Below are 17,603 nucleotides of genomic sequence, written 5' to 3'. Positions count from 1 at the left end.
TGAAGGGTCTAGGCCCGAAACGTCAGCCTTCCTGCTCCTATGATGCTGCTTGGCCTGCTGTGTTCATCCAGCTGTACACTTTGTTATCTCTGTGTTTCTGAGTATGCGTGTTAACACCAGGTCTTGTGCACACTGAAGTTAATTGAATGGGTGCGCATTTGTCTTTGAAGTATTTCTATAGAAACTGTTGATATCCCCAGAATTTTCACACGTGAGTGTACGTGGCATTAATTCATTCCATTTGAGTGCACCCTCTTGTGGAATAGGGTGGAAAAGCATTGTCAAAAAGTGTGTATTCTAATTTTTAAAAATTAATTTGAAGTGTGCATGTGTGTGTTTGTGTATGTAGCTGGCAAGGTCAGCACCCACTGCCCTAATGACAAGGTGGTGAGATGAGTCACTTTCTTGAATCTAAATGACCCGTCTTGCTGGGCAAGTTAAGATGGCATTCACATTTTTGAGGATCTGGAGTCACACATAGCCCAGCCTGGGGAAAGGTAGCAGATTTATTTCCCTGCAGCACATTTGTGACAATCTATAGGCTACACAGTCAACATTGCTGATTTATTAAATTTAAGTTCCTTGGCTGCCAACTTTAGATGACTTTTGGTAACCACTGGGCTACTGTTTCCATTTACCTTCAGGAACCTTCACTCTCTGGAGTGCACCATTTATAAGAGTTCACGGAATAGGAGAGAGAGAGATTTACAGTGCAGAAACAGGTGATACAGCCAGAGTGGCTGATGCTTGTGTCGATGCTCCCAAGGAGATTACTCGCGTTCCTCTTCATCTAACTGTATCTGCAGTTCCTTCCTGTATTGTGTACTTATGTGACCTGCCTTTAACAGCCTCTGTGTCTCTTGTGGAGTCTGCACTTTTCACATCGATGTTGTAATCTAGAGCTATGAATAGTGGTGGTAGAGGCATCGAAAGTGTTTTCAGGATCTACCCTGCATTCGCCAACAACCATGGGGGCCTGTTGGAAGGATTTACAAGTTAATGCTGAACCTGTTTGGCTGCATTATGAATGCACCTTTTTTTTTGGTATCCAGCCCTGGAATGGGACTTCTGCTTCAGAAGCAATGATGCTACCCACTGTACTACATGACGTCCTTAACTACATCTTTTCTAGTCTTCCTAGTACCATCTTTTGTCATAGTATCTTCTGGGTCAAAATTTTTATATTGGATTTATTACTGACTACCTTTAATTATAGTCCCTTATTCTGGTCTCCCTGACAGATGGAAACATTTTTGGTTCTTCCTGATGAAACCCTTTTAATAATTTTAAAGATAAATTAGGTCACTCACACCCTTCTCTATAGGAAACAATCTCTGTTTGTTTGGTATTTGCCATCACATGAACCCAGCTGTTCCCATTGTTCCTATGACACTAGAGTAGCGTCCACCTTTATGTTTAATCACACATCTGAAACAGATTGAAGTGACTGTCTCACTCTCCCAGAATCTCAGAAGAGTTATGGCGCACATGGAGGCCATTCAGTCCATCAAATGTATATGGCTCTTTAAATGAGCATCATGACTTGCCTCCTTCCATCTGCCTTTTCGTTATACTCTTGCAACTCATTTCTATTCAAATAATCATCCAATGCTATCTTGAATACCTCAATTAGTCCTGCCTCAATCACACTTTCAGGCAGTGCATTCCATACTCTAACTACTTACTGCGTGAAAAAGGTTTCATTTCTCGTCTCTAGTTGGCTATGCTGTGAAATCGTCAAGTCCATGCCCTCTTGCTCCTATTCCTTTTGTGAACAGGAACAGGTTCCCCCTATCTACTCCATCAAGCCCGCTCATAATTTTGAAAACCTCTGTCAGATCTGCTTTTAGCTGCTTCTCTCCAAAGAGAACAGTCTCAGCTTCTTCAATCTGTCCTCATAACTGAAATGTCACATTCTTGAACCTCTTCTGTACTGTCTCCACAGTATTCATATCCTTCCTAAAATGTGTTGCCTAGAACTGTACACAATATTCCAGCTGTGATCTAATCAGCATTCTATGTGGATTCAGCACATCCTCCCTGCTCTACAACCCTATTATTAAAGCCCAAGATTCTGTCTGCATTATGAAGTGTGCTGTCTCCCTGTCCTGCTATATTCAATAGTCTATGCATTACAAACACTCAGTTCTCTGCATCTGCACCCCCTATTTTATGTTGTTTCTGTCTATGTTCTTCCTAGCAAAACCTTGCATTTCTCTGTATTGCACTTCTTTATCCACTAGAATCAAAGCAAAATACTGCAGACGATGAAAATCTGAAAGAAACACAGAATGCCGGAGTAACTCGGCAGGTCTGGTAGCATCTGTGGAGAGAGAAACAGCTGATGTTTCAAGTTTGGTGTGACTTTTTTTTTAGAGCAGTCAGAACTTCTCTACCTATCCATGCACTCCACTGACTTTTGTCCATGTCCTTTTGGAGTTCGGCATTGCACAGTCCTCACAGTTTGCGATGATTCCAAGTTTTGTACAATCCATAAACTTTAAAATTATTCTTTGCACTCCAAGATCTGGATCATGTATATGTATCACAAGAAGGGCACCTGATACTGACCTCTCGGGATCACTGCTTCAACTGTTCCCAGAGATGAGCTGCAATCCAGATTTACTTTTTAACAGATAAACATCTTTTCCTGTGTTTTTGTTTTTGCCAGATTAAATATCATGAAGAATTTGAGAAAAGCAAAGGAACTAGTGCAGCGGCTAGTGAACGAAGGCCCTCGAATGATATTCCTCAGTACAACGTCCAGCATGAGATGCATCAAGGTGAGGTGCAAAATGCGCACGTTTGTGGTAGAAGTCGAGTCAGTCTTCAATTCCAAGTACCACCCCAATAACAATGGCCGGTCATTCTTCTCTGAACGCTCTTTCCCTGCTGTAATTATTGTTTCCTCTTGGTTCTGAATAAGACCATAAGATATAGGAGCAAAATTAGGCCATTCAGCCCATTGAGTCTGCTCTGCCATTCAATCATGGCTGACACTCCATTCTCCTGCCTTTTCTCCGTAACCCTTGATCCCCTTACTAATCAAGAACTAAAACAAATACTCTATGACTTGGCCTCCACAGACCTTTGTGGCAATGAGTTCCACAGATTAACCACCCTCTGACTGAAGAAATTCCCCCTCACAGAACATAGAACAGTACAGCACAGCACAGGCCCTGCGGCCCATGATGATGTGACGACCTATTATCCTACAAAGATCAATCTACCCTGCATACCCTACATTTTACTATGCTCCATGTGCCTATCCAAGAGTCACTTAAAAGTCTCTAAAGTATCTGACTCCACTACCGCTGCCGGTTCTAAAGGGTCTTCCCTTCACTCTGAAGCTGTGCCCTTAGGTCCTGGTCTCTCCTACTAGTGGAAACATCTTCTCCATGTCCAATCTGTCCAGGTCTCTCAGTATTTTGTAAGTTTCAATGAGATTCCCCCCTCATCCTTCTAAACTCCATTGAGTACAGACCCAGGGTCCTCAACTGCTCCTCGAGTGACAAGTCCGTCATCCTGGCATCATTCTTATAAATCTTCTGTGAACCCCCTCCAATAGCAGCACATCCTTCCTTAGATACAGAACCCAAAACTGCCCAAAATATTCCAAATGTGGTCAGACCAAAGTCTTATGCAGCCTCAGCAGTTCTCTGCTCATGTATTCTGGCCCTCTTGAAATGAATGCAAATATTGCATTTGCCTTCCTAACTGCCAACTGAAATTACATGTTAACCTTAAGCGAATCCTGAATGAGGCCTCCTAAGTTCCGGTGTGCTTTAGACTTTCTGAAGCCTTTCCCCATTTAGAAAATAGTCTGTGCCTCTATTCTTACTAGCATAGTGTATAACCTCACACTTTCCCATGTTGTATTCCATCTCCCACTTCTTTGCCCACTCTTCTAGCCTGTCCAAGTCCTTCTGCAGCTTCCCCACTTCCTCAACACTACCTGACCCTCCACCAATCTTTGTGTCATCTGCAAACTTAGTAACAATACCCTCAGTTCCTTTGTCCAAATCATTAATGTATAATGTGAAGAGTTGTGGTTCCAACATTGACGCCTGTGGAATTCCACTAGTCACCAGCTACCATCCTGAAAAAGACTCCTTTGTCCCCACTCTCTGCCTTCTGCCAATCAGCCAATCCCCTATCCATGCCAGCACCTTGCCCCTACCATCCTGGGCTCTTATTTTATTTAGCAGCCTTCTATGCGGGACCTTGTCAAGGGCCTTCTGGAAATCCAAATAGATCGCATCCACTGCCTCTCCTTTGCCTAACTTGCTCAAAACATCCTCAAAGATTTCTAACAGATTTATCAGGCATTACCTCCCATTGGTGAAGCCCATGCTGACTCAACCCTATTTTACTATGCACTTCTAAGTACTCCACAATCTCATTCTTAATAATGGACTCTAAAATAATACCAATGACTGGGGTAAATGTTATGAACAACCAAGGTCAGGCTAACCAGCCTATAATTTCTCATCATCCCTCTCTCCCTCCCTTTTAAACAGGGGTGTTACATTAGCCAGCCATTTTCCAATCCTCTGGGACTCTCTCTGATTCCAGTAATTCCTAAAGATCACCAATGCCTCCACAATCTCATTTATCTTCTTAAGAACTCTGGGATGTAGCCCACCAGGTCCGCATGATTTATTCACCTTCAGAGCTTTCAGCTTCCCCAGCACCACCTCATTAATGATGGCCACTACACACGCCTCTATCCCCTGACTCTCTCTGCTTTCTGGTATGCTAATCTTCTGATTTCTAACATTGACCTCTATGGAGAGCTAATGAGTTTGGGTGGTGAGCAGACAGATGCTTGATGTTGCGCAAACTTGGGGGCAAAAAACATTTCTGGATCATTCTTTCATGTTGAACAGCCTCTTTAAAAGCTAGAGGGAAGGCCCATTTTAAATAATTTGCTTTGAAGCCTTTGCCAAATGAAGGGAGGTTTTCTCAACTTAATCTTGATTTATTTTTACCCTTATCTAGGCTACCAGCAACGTCAGGAGCCCCAGACCCAAGAATACACTCCACCTGCTGCACCTGGTGCTCCACCTCCCTCAACTGGGGTAAGTTTTTAACCTGTTTTGCCCCTCTAACTGTTCTATTGGTAATTTTGTATGAAACTAAAAGAACAAAGTTTCACTTCTATACTGCCGTGCTTATCCTCAGCACCAAAGTTCAGCCCAGCCCATTGATTCCTGTTGTAATGTAAATGCATCAGCCATTTTTTTTTTTACTTGGCAAGATCCCAAGTTTGGTGGTGAGCTTAAAACTGGGGAGTAAGACCCTGTTCTTATTCAAAGTAGTGCTATGCAATCTTCTCTGTCCACCTGTGAAAACAGCCTGAGGCTTGGTTTATTGTCTCAACTGAAGGATAGTGACTTTGAATGTGAAGCACCTCATCAGTGCTGCATTGGAGGTGTTTACCTGTGTTACCAAGTGCACAGATGCAGCAGTGTGTAACCATATGTACCAGCTGTTCTGCAGCAATGGTTGGGACTGCTTCAATAGCACCTGCCAAACTCACAACCACTTCCGCTTAGAAAGGCAAAGTCAGCAGCTATATGTGAACATCAGACCTCTGGGCAAATTCCCCTCTGAGCCCCACACCATCCTGATTTTGGAAATACATTACTGTTCTCTGTGTTACTGGAACTCCCTCCCTAACCGCATTGCTACTCTCCAAGGACTGCAGCAGTCCAAGAAGGAAAGTGTAGTGATTGGAACCAGGTGGATCTTATTGACTATGAAATCCTTGATTGGGTTTGTTAACCTGGGCCAATCAGGGAGCCCTGGCTGACCAATATAAATCAGGCATTTACACACGTAAATAAAGGGTGACTTGGTGAAGAGAAATCAGCCTCTGTGCAGTTATTTCAGAAGTCACTACCACTTTCTCCAGAGAAACTGGGAATTGGCAATGAGTGACAGTCCAGTGAACTACGTTCATGTCCCATGAAAGAGGTAAAAATTCTCCAGTTTCTGAAACGGGACTTGAACCTACAACCTTCAGATTTAAAGGTGAGAGAGTGCTGCCCACCAGACCTGTGGCTGATCCTTTAGAAGTGTGAAGGGTGGTCGTTTATTGAGTGCACCAAGGTTAACTTCAATGGTCGCACTACACGCTGTGGTTCCATACTGAAAGGATGGGATGATCTGGGTGTGTAGATGTAGGAGTTGGGGCCAGTGGGTTGTGCCCTGAGGGCTAGAGAGGATAGTGCTTGTTGATGAGGAGCTAATCCACCCCTTAACGGTCTCTTTTATTCTGCCTTGTTCTGTAGAAGCGTTACAGAGCTGTGTACGACTATGTAGCAGCTGACGATGATGAGATCTCCTTCCTAGATGGCGATTTAATCGTTGATGTACAACAGATTGATGAAGGATGGATGTATGGTACCGTGGAGAGAACAGGCGACACTGGCATGCTCCCAGCTAACTACGTCGAAGCCGTGTAATGGAGCCCAAATCAAATACCTGCTTATGCTTTGATTATATATATTATAAATAAAATAAATTACCGTATGGATCCCAACAGTAACTTGACAAAAATATTAGGTAAAACAAATGTATTAAATTGTGGTTCTGATTATATAACAAATTTTTTCAGTTTCTCTGATCTTAGTATTACTGGAATACAGTCAAAATTTTCTTTGGCTTGTCTATCTCGAAGGAAAACTAGTCATTTTTTGAAAGATTTTCACTGCTCTGTGTTGTCCAACTCTCCCTTTTTTTTTTAGAAAGGTAACCTCACTCCTTCTAGATCCTTAATTTGAAATTCTCAACTGGATTATTGTACTTGATTAATCTGGACAATCTCAGATTATACCTTTTAGTCACATGTATTTTAGTTTCTCGAGAACATTGTCCTGTATTTGCAAATTGCTTAAATAACTCAAATTGTGCAGGACCAAAATACAGGGAGGCAGGAGGAAGAGTGTGAATACTGTTTGTCAAAAATTCTGTTCTGTTCTTCAGCTATAAAGGCCAGAGAGAGAGAGAGATTTGATCAGTGACGGATAGAACCCCCACCCACCCCAATTCACGTGCACACCATACCCACACACCCACCCACCCCACACACTTGTGCAAAGTGGAGACACACGCATTGTGGGTGTATACACTTACTTTCTCATTCTCTCTACCCTCCCTCTCTCCAACTCTCACTCACACACACTCAGTGAGGCACACAGATGAACAGTAAGACTGGATGGTTTTTTTGTATTCTAAATGTCACCTTTCCCCCAATAGCCTACAGAGAATACACGAACATTATTTGACTATGGGCGAAGTATCACCATAAACAGTTCAGTTAGTCATGTAAGTCTTGTAAAACCAGGAATGTCAATGTATTACCTTCCATTAATGCAGACTCTTTTGACTCATGTAAATTTTCAGCTGAGTGAAGCAAGCACTGAAACAGAGTGTCCCTGTGACCATCATTTTTCTCAAAAATGTAAGTGATGCAATGGGCTGAGTCACTGACATCAGAAGATAAATGCCCAGTGGAATTGCAAAGGTGGATGAAATCCTACCTGCTGCCATTCTTGCCCCATTCCTAACCCATCTGTACTATTGTAGCAGTCCTTGCTACATGCAAAGGTTGTGACCCAATTGACTGTACGAGATGAATTTTAGAGCAGGGTAGTGGGTAGAGGAGTGAAGTGAGCTGAAAATGTATTTAAATTTGAAAGTTTGGTAAGTGAGAGCAAAATTCCCCACAAACCTGAGCAGGAGGAGGATTATTTTTTTCCCTGGCAATGTGTTTGCAAGATTAGTGACGTAACTGGTTGCTGCTCAGTCTAGATCCATTCATTTCAAAACTGTGAAACCTGTAAACTCGGCATAACTTGGGAATATTTTTATCCCATTTTAAAGCAGTTTGTGCCATTGAAATAAGAGAAAAACTCTTTTTTTTAAAAAAAAAAAGCTGGAGGTGGAAACAATATTATACAACTTGAGGAGTGATGTAAAGAGAATGGTTACTTTTACTGGAATTAATACACATTCCTTTTCTGAGTCATTATTGTGTTACATGGCAAAATGTGAGGCTTTAGTGAGACTGCGTCCAGTTTAAACCGGTCTGACACAGAAGGAATTGCATGACCAATGTTTTGCTATTCCTGTCAAGTTAAGTTGTGGTGATAATGGGAGGCTGTCTCCAAGCAACTCCCTCTATCGTCTGTGTAACGAGTATCCAGCGGTTATTAGTCTGGGGTCTCTTTGTGCACAATTTCCGTCTCTTATTGAGAGACATGAAGAGAGCAGTAACAGCTGACTGCACCCATGTAAATGCCTCTTATGTGTTATATGAATTTATATGTTACAAGCAAATGCACCAGGAACCCTCTATGATACTGCAGTATGTTTCTTAAAGAAGTGTCATGTCATTAATTTATGAGTTAGCTGTTTTGACTGCAGTTGTGCCAATTAATTGATCGATTCTTGCTGTCGGTGGTAAACATGATGTTGATGGATTAATTAAATCCCTTGGTGCAGATTGTACTGTATCATCTAAAGTTTTGTCTAACAGCTCTCTGCTACTTTGTTCATTAGGAAACTATCCAACATACTTTTCAAGATCATTGTAAATCCCCAGACTGCTTTAAGATGGGGAACTAGTGTATTGAGACTGGTTACAGTAAAATAAAAATGAAACGGTTCTGCTTTACTGAAGAGAATATTGCATTAACAGCCTTCGGTGAAGTGTCAGAATTTAATCTGGTCTGTGCAGCACTTAAACAGACAAACTGGGTAGAGATGGGGAGGGGTTTTCGACTCTAGAAGCAGCAAAAAGCAAACATTGGAACTCTGGCCTGAAATGACCTAGGCTTGAAACAACTGGTTAACTGGTAAAGCTAGTGGGCCACAGAAGATTTGTACATTAGCACAAATGTGTAGACGTTGCTGTGCCAACATTAATGACTCTCTTAACATTCCATGGTATCAGTACATTACCTGCTTAGTCTTAACATGCTATTTAATTTGAAACTTGCTGTTGTTACCGCTAATTAATTGGTTAAAGAAAATTGTGTTCGTTTACACATCATGCTTATCAAGTTCTGCTTAGAGCTTTTGCTAAAGATGTTATTGAGTTACTCATACCTGCAAAAAGACGGCATCTGAAATGACCTTTTGCTTTCTGGGTAGATCTTTTTTAAAGACGAGGCTAAATGCGAAGGGAACAACCATGTTTTGAGCTGTGTTTCACTTGATGTGTGTTGGTTTGTTCAAAAGGCTGGTTAGGATGGATAAGAGAGAGAGTATTCTCTTGTGATCTTCCCCAGCAGTGGTATATGTCTTGGCAGCCCATCCTCCCTCCACAGAACAGCTTGCAAGAAATGGGGTTTGTTCAGCATGAAGGAACACCCTCTATCTGTCTTCAATTGCCTGGACTGAGAGGTTGCCATTGATTTGTGAGGCATTCTGCATCATTGACCAAGTTCAGCATTTTGAAAATGAGTTGTGGCTAGAATTTGGTTGGCTTGGAAATTGAATGATGGATGCAGGCAATGATTAAAAGGTGGTATTACAGATGTATGTATGTAATTTCATAAAAATACTGGATATCTGTGATTCAGATTAAGCATGTCTTTGCATTTCTGAATTCTTCATTACCATGCTTGCAATTTTTAGGAAAAAATGTATTTTTGGCATGATTCTTACATGACAGATTGTCAATAAACTAAATGATGGGAAATAATGTGGGACAATAATGTGGAATTTATTTATTTAGAAATGTGTGGTTTATGGATCTATAAATGTGTGTGAAGTGCATGGAAAATTAATCTGAATAAATCCATCTTTCCTTGGGATGGGAAAAAGAAGAATTTGCATCTCCAAGTGGTTCCCAATTGATGATGTACATTCTTTGAAATGTTATTATTGTTATAATTACAAATTGTGACAATTTGCACACTGTAAGCTCGCATAGACCATGACAGAACTGCCAACTCAACTTTTAGTGATGTTTGTTAAAGGAAATATTGGCCATGACAACATGGAGAGCTCTGTATTCTTTGATATGGGGTCCTTTTATGGTTACAGAGAAGGAATACAGACTCTTTGTTGAACACATCTTCTAGAAAGATTGAGGCATGTTAGAATTAATGAAAAATATATATACACATCTACAAGGTTTGAAGTATTTCAATAGAATCATAGTAACTTGCAAAAATGTTCATCTCTGTCCCATTTGGGGAAAAAAAAATTGGAATTGTACGCTTCTGTCCTTCAAAATTTGGGCAGTGCCAATGTATTCTAAGATATTTTCTAATCAACATGTTCAGTGATGTTATGATACCTCTGGAGCAGGTGGAACTTGAATTTAGGCCTCCTGACTCAGAGGTAGGGACACTGCCACCGTGCTACAACATTCCTTCTAGATATTTTTGGAAATTTTCCTCATCAACCTGTTCAAAGATATTATGACACACCCCTGGAGTAAGTAGGACTTGAACTTGAACTTGGACCTCCTGGTTCAAAGGTAAGAACACTACCACTACATCAGAAGAGCCCTTTTCTAGATATTCCAGTTTTTATATCCAAAGTGTTATTACCCACGACCCCACGGCTTTCCCTACCACCAAATTAAGGTGACTTTATTATTTTTTTTTAAACTACTAACTTCCACCAGCACCAGTAGTGTAGAGAATTTAATATTTACGAGCAAAGTCTGTTTCTAGGTATTCTAAAAAGAGTTTTCTAAATGGTGCATGTTTGTGTTGAGTCGCAATCTGTCAACAGTTTAAGAACATCTTAGGAATTGTGCACAAGAATAGACCTTTAGTTTAGGGCTCTTGTGGTGCAGTGACAGTGACCTTTCCTCTGGCCGAGATGCTCTGGGGTCAAGTCCCACCTACTCTGGAAGTGTCAAAGGACTATCGCAAAGAAGTACAACAGCCTCACAAAATAGAGACAAGGAGCGTATTTTGAACCTGTCCTACCTCTGCCCTAAGCAATATTCAATTAACAGCAATGAGGTGTGACACTTGCCCCTCCTTTCCCTAACCCCATCCCCTGAACTGACTGCAGTGGTTCTAGAAGGCTGCCCACACTACCTTCTCAAGGGCAATAAATTTGGGCCTAGCCAAAAATACCCATATCTCATGAAGAAATAAATAATTTTTAAAATCTGGACTAATTGCCCCTGATAAACAGGTTTCAAGATCTTTTCAGTTCTTATTCTACATGGTGGACAGTTTTTAATTTGAAGGGCTTGCTTCTAGTTATCCACTTTTTTTTTCCTTTCCACTATTCTGATCTGTTCACACTATCCAGCTGAATAATTCAAATTCCTACAGTACAGAATCAGGCCATTTAGCCCATTGAGTCCACACCCACTCCTCTGAAGAGCATCCCACCTGATCCCTGCATTTCCCATGGCTAATCCACATAACCTGCACATCCCTGGACACTATGGGACAATTTAGCATAGCCAATCCACCCTAACCTGCATACTGTTGGACCATGGGAGGAAGCCCACAAGATACAGGGAGAATGTCTCAAAAGGTGGAACTGAACCCGGCTCCCTAGCGCTGTGAGGCAGCAGTGCTAACCATTGAGCCACCGTAGTGACCTATCATAAATTATAGATGCACCACTGAGATCTCCCAATCCATCACTTTAAGGTTGAAAATGTGCCTTTCAGCATTCAGACTTTACCATGGCTACTGGAGCTTGTTCACTAACTGTGGGTGGTTTAATAAACAGTTGTATTTATATTACACCCTTCATGTTCCAGGATGTCTTGAAGCATTTTACAGCCAATAAAAGAAAGAATGCTAGTACTATTTTGCAGGGTCTGGCAGTGTGTGGGAACAGAGAAACTGTTAATATTTCATGTCAATGATTAGGTTCTAATGTAGGTTAATTGAGCTATTATGTGACCTTTCATTCTCACTCCAAAGATGCCATGTGCATTGTCAAGTAGTTGTCAAATACAATAGAAAACAAGGTAGTGATTTGTGTACTGCCAGATCCCACAAACAGTGGTGAAAATGATTGGAATTTTCTCTGCTGTTGGTTGCATGATTAAACATTAGCAGATCACTGGGAGAGACCTTGATTTCAAAATAGATTCCACACACTATTACATCCACTGAGAGAAAGAAAGGGTACCTCTGATTAATGGGTCATTTCAAAAACTGCACTGTTCCTTTTCACAGCACAGTTAGTCAAGTCCACAGTGCTTGCACTATAAGTGTGATTTGTAAAGTAATTTTCCTTAATCCCAAGAAACTGAGTCTACAGCAAAATTGTTTGTAAGTATATATTTTTTTGTGCAATCTTGATTTAAAGAGATTTCACCTAGTTAGTGTGAGTATGGCGTCAGGGATGTGTAGATAGTGAGTGCGGGGGAAATTGAAAATGAATGACAGGAAGCTGCTCAGTGGGTTCACTAGAAAGGTATCTTTGGAATTGTTACAATGAAGAGCTTCACACACGTGGTCATAGTCGTACAACATGGAAACAGACCTTTGAGTCAAACTAGTCCATGCTGACCATGTTTCCAAACCAAACTAGTCCCACTTGCCTGTGTTTGGCCCATAGCCCTCTTAAACCTCTCCTATGTCTTTTAAATGCTGTAACTTTACTTGCATCTATCACTTCCTCTGGATGTTCATTGCACACACAACCCACTCTGTTTTTAAAAAATAAGAGTTGCCCCTCATGCCCTTTTTAAATCTTTCTCCTCTCACCTTCAAAATAAGCTCACTGGTTTTGAATTCCCTCAACCTAGGGAGAAGACCCTTGCTATTCACCTTATCTATGCCCCTCATGATTTTATAAACCTCTGTAAGGTCACTCCCCCAACTTCCTGCATTCTAGTCATAAAAGTCCCAGCCTATCTTTATAACTCAAACTTTCATTCCTGGCAACATCCTGGTAAATCATTTCTGAACCCTCTCCAATTTAATAATATCCTTCCTATAGCAAGGTGACCAGAACTGTACACAATATTCCAGAAGAAGCCTCACCAACATCCTGTACAACTGTAACACCCCAACTGCTACATTCAAAGGTCTGAGCAACAAAGGGAAGCGTGCTAAAGGCCTTCTGAACCACACTGTCGACCTGTGACGCAAACTTCAAAGAATTATGTACCTGAACAGGTCTCTGTTCTACAACACTACCCATGGCCTTACCATTAATTATTTAAGTTTTGTCCTTGTTTGTTTTACCAAAATGCGATACCTTGCATTTACCCAAATTAACCTCCATCTGCCACTCCTCAGCCCATTGACCCAATTGATAAAGAGCTCATTGTAATCTTAGATAACCTTATTCACTGTCCAATATACCACCAATTTTGGTGTCAAATGCAAATTTACTAACCATGTCTCCTATATCCAAATCTTTATATAAATGACAAACAAAAGTGGACTCAGTACTGATCCCTGTGGAACACTGCTGGTCATACATCTCCAGTCCAAAAAATGGCCCTCCACCACCACACACTGTCTCCTACTGTCAAGCAAATTTTGAATCCAATTGGCAAGCTCTCCCTGAATCCACTGTGATCCAACCTTACTAATTAGTTTACTATGTGGAACCTTGTCAAAGGCTTTACTAAAGTCCATGTAAGTAATGTCTACATTTCTGCCCTCAATCTTTTTGGTTACTTCCTCAAAAAACTCGATCAAGTTTGTGAGACACAACTTCCCTTGCACAAAGCCATGTTGACTATCCTTAATCAATCCTTGCCACTCCAAATGCATGTAAATCTTATCTTTAAATAACCTCCAATACTTACCCACCACCGACGTCAGACTCTCAGGTCTTTAGTCCCAGACTTCTTACAGCCTTTCTTAAATAAAGGCACAACATTAGCCACCCTACAGTCCCGTGGCACCTCACCCAAATGCAAATATCTCTGCTAGAGGCCCCGTAATTTCATCCCTAACTTTCCACATCCTCCTTGGTTACACTTGATCAGGTCCTGGAGATTTGTCCACCTTTATGTTTTCTAAGACCTCCAGCACTTCCTCTTCAGTAATGTGAACTGTTTTCAAAGCATCAATATTTATTTCCCTGAGCCTCCATTTCTTTCTCCACAGTAAAAACTGATGTGAAATATTCATTTAGTATCTCTTCCATTTCCTGAGGTTCAACACCGAGATGACCTCATTGATCTTTAAGGGGGCCCATTCTCTCCCTAGTTGCTCTTAATGAATTTATAGAATCTCCTTGGATTATCTTAACCTTATCCGCCAAGCCTATCTCATATCCCCTTTTTACCCTCCTGATTTCCCTCTTAAGAATTTCTCTGCTCCTTTTATACTCTTCAAAAGATTCATCTGATCCGAGTTGTTTATATCTAATATATAATTCTTCATAATTCTTGACCAGAACCTTGGATGTAGGTGCTGATGGTACTACTGGACAAGTCAGATCCCAGAATGAAACCTGGCTTGATAGATCGTATGTTAATTTTTAAAGTTTCATTATTGTGGTGGTTAATCACTGTGTGGCTTGAGACTGCAGATTTTCTTTAACATTGAACAAAGTTTCTAACGCACTTGTTTTCAAACAGGCTATTTAAATATCAACAGCTGTTAGAATGATCTTCTAAAACATAGCAAAACTCACCCCTTGTGTCTTCTGAACTAAATTAAACTAACTTGCTTAATCCTAGATTCTTTTGGAACTGAAAACAAATTGTTTATCCTTCCCGTCATAAACCTGATAGTGTAAACATCTTTCCATTAAAGCCACAGGGGTCTGCAGTTACACATTTAACAAATGCTGGATTAGATCTGGAAAGAGTCCCTGACTTTTTGTTTTGAAGAAACCACTGCAGAATTAATCAATGCTCATCTACCTCTGTTTTGAAATCCAAATTCCGGAAAGGATATGTTATAACCTTTGGTCACAAAATGGTGTGCTGCCAAACCTACTATGTTGGTAGCTGCAGATCAATAGAATATATTGAATTCAATAGTAAATCTGTTAATGTGATAACATTATCCTTTGTAAGCGAGTCTATCTTGATGAAAGACAACCAGTTAGCTTCAGTACACTAGGTTTAAGAAAGAGGAGTGAAACATCTTTGAGGCTGTTCTTGATCGCTATTCAGTGATACCAGTTGGAAGGTGATTGCGTGAACGTACAGTGAACTTTCAGTGACCCCTCTTACTGATGTAAATTATCTGAAATTGGAAGGGTTGGCACTGTGCATTATATAAATTTGACAGTGTTAGCATGTATGGTATAGGAACTTGAGTGTTAACCTCTGAACTCGGAAATGTTGCTAAATGGATGAATTACGATTAGCCAAATCGTCTTCCTCATCTGTAAAATAAGACAAGCTTATATTTTTGAGTCCTAAATAGAAGAAATACAATTTCTTTGGAGAATAACCTGAATAAATGATCACATTAGACATCTACTTGTGTCATTTTCTGCTCTCAGTTTTGTACGTCTGTAATTTTTTTCCCCATTTTCCCCTAAATCCATTCCCCTCCTCAGCTGAAGCTGTTGACTCTTGTTGAGATTTAATTCCTCTGAAGCTGCCAGGTCTCCAGTTCTACAGAACATTTCTGTGTTTTGAGATACTGAGAGGCTGTTTGGTTCTGGGGACATCAGCAAAACAACAAGTTGCATTTATGTAGCACCTTTAACACGGTAAAATGCCTTGAGTAGGACAATCAGACAGGCACTGGCAGTGAGGCAAGGAAGAAAATGTCACACTATGAGATGAAAGAGATGGTAAGGTTTAGGGGAGGGAGCTTCTGAGTTTGGATTTTATATGGGCACAGCTGGAACCGAACTGTATCGTCATCTCTGACAATACTTTGATAGATTTTTGTTGCAGTTTTTTGTTTCTGGTGAGTGTTTTGATTTTAGTTCTATTACAGTCTAACTTATTAAGGCTTTTTTTTGAACAAGTAGAGTCTAAATGGCTGAAGGCAATGCCAGAACTAAGTAAGCCTGAATTCACGCAGGATTACAGTTGGAATAATTCGGAACCAGTATGTTCTGTATCCTGCCTACATCCCTCCCCTTGTTCTTTGGAAGTCCACTGGGATTGGGAATGTGTTGCTTCCAATCCAGGCCAGTGGGTTCTAAGATGGCTGTTAAGTTCAACATAAGGGCAGGCTGGTTTGCAATGCAGAGTGACGCTAACAGTGGCAGATTGAGGTTCCACACTGGCTGAGGTTATCATGAAGGTCCCTCTTTCTTAACTTGCCTTCAGTCTTCTGGAGTGACCCTCTGGTTAAACCACCATCAGTTGTCTCTCTCTCTCGCTCTCTCTCTGATGAGAGAGCAGCCCTGTGATTCTGTTGTCTTATGGCAGGGGCGTGAGGTGCAGCCTCCCGGGAATGTGAGAAATACCTACATGGACAGTACATGCACTCTTGAAAGATGTCTCTGGGGACTCTGGTAACTTTACCTAGGTTGAAGGTACAGACTCTGATATATCTGAGATTGGTGCTGCTGCTGGAACTGGGCGAGGGATTGTTTGAATGTCGGTGCACATTTTCTGAGGCCTCGGCTTTGCCTCTGCTCCTGACAAAGTCTCTTGTGTTTGATGCCTTCCTGAATGAACCTTCTCCAGTTTGATTAGTCAAGAGCCCAAGATCTCCCACTGCTGGAGCCAGAACAGAGAACTGCCCTGGAGTTTCCGGGAGTGTCCCGGGTTGGAAGCACCCATAACACAGGCCATCCTGTACTCTGGAACCTTGCTAATAACACATGCAAATGTGTGCAATCTACCTCCTGCCTCACTCTGTAATTCACCAGATTTGTCTGCATTCACGCCACACTCCCATACAAAGGTGTTGCTTCATTTGGTTTTAGGGAGTCAGTTAGTATGGTCAGTGGGATGTTTGTTATCCAAGGGAACTACCTGATAGAGGTTTATAAAATCATGAAAGGCATGAATAGGGTATGTAGACAAGGTTTTTTTCCCTGGGGTGGGTAAGTCCAAAACTAGAGGGTATAGGTTTAATGTGGGTGGAGAAAGATTTAAAAGGGACCTAAGGGGCAAGTTTTTCATGCAGAGGGCGCTGTGTGTATAGAATGAGGTGCCAGAATCATAGAATCATAGAGATGTACACACTGAAACAGACCTTTTGGTCCAACTCATCCATGTTGACTAGAGGAAGTGGTGGATGCTGGCAAGATTACAATATTTAAAAGGTATCTGGATGGGTATATGAATAGGAAGGGTTTAGAGGGATAAGGGCCAAATGCTGGCAAATGGGATTGGATTAATTTAAGATATCTGGTCGGAATGGACATCTCCATGACTCTACGAATGCTTTGAGGACATCCTTGAAGAGTGCATATACTTGGTTGCGAATTTGGGTATAGTATTTGTGGATTGGGAAGCAGGACATTAGAATTTGGTGTTTGTAAAATGCTGGGGGCGAGGGGTGAAGCATTGCGTGGTCCCTTTAAAAGATTGTACTTTTTCTATACTTGGAGACATCTGTGAGCAGCTTGAAAGTTTGCAAGTACAGAGAGCACAAATTGAAACATTTGTATTGAAAGGCCATACTGTTAGCAGGTCAAGCAGCATTTTCACTAAGACAACGGGTTTTTGAATTTAGCCAATCAATTTGAACCAAGCACTTAGAAACCAA

General features: G+C 41.2%; 1 protein-coding gene across 1 annotated transcript in view; it reads left to right on the top strand.

The window, feature by feature from the left end:
- The window catches only part of lasp1 (LIM and SH3 protein 1), a 164,059-nt gene extending 154,344 nt beyond the window's left edge, over positions 1 to 9,715 (top strand). Inside the window, exons 5-7 of the mRNA XM_048614590.1 lie at positions 2,672 to 2,783; positions 5,002 to 5,081; positions 6,297 to 9,715. Of these exons, the coding sequence (XP_048470547.1) occupies positions 2,672 to 2,783; positions 5,002 to 5,081; positions 6,297 to 6,470 (366 nt within the window). The 3' untranslated portion in view covers positions 6,471 to 9,715. The remainder of the gene's footprint in view (positions 1 to 2,671; positions 2,784 to 5,001; positions 5,082 to 6,296) is intronic.
- The last annotated feature ends 7,888 nt before the right edge of the window (positions 9,716 to 17,603 follow it).

Source organism: Rhincodon typus, chromosome 30 (genome assembly GCF_021869965.1).
Source record: "Rhincodon typus isolate 14 chromosome 30, sRhiTyp1.1, whole genome shotgun sequence".
Taxonomy (NCBI): domain Eukaryota; kingdom Metazoa; phylum Chordata; class Chondrichthyes; order Orectolobiformes; family Rhincodontidae; genus Rhincodon; species Rhincodon typus.
This window is presented reverse-complemented; position numbering and strand designations above follow the sequence as displayed.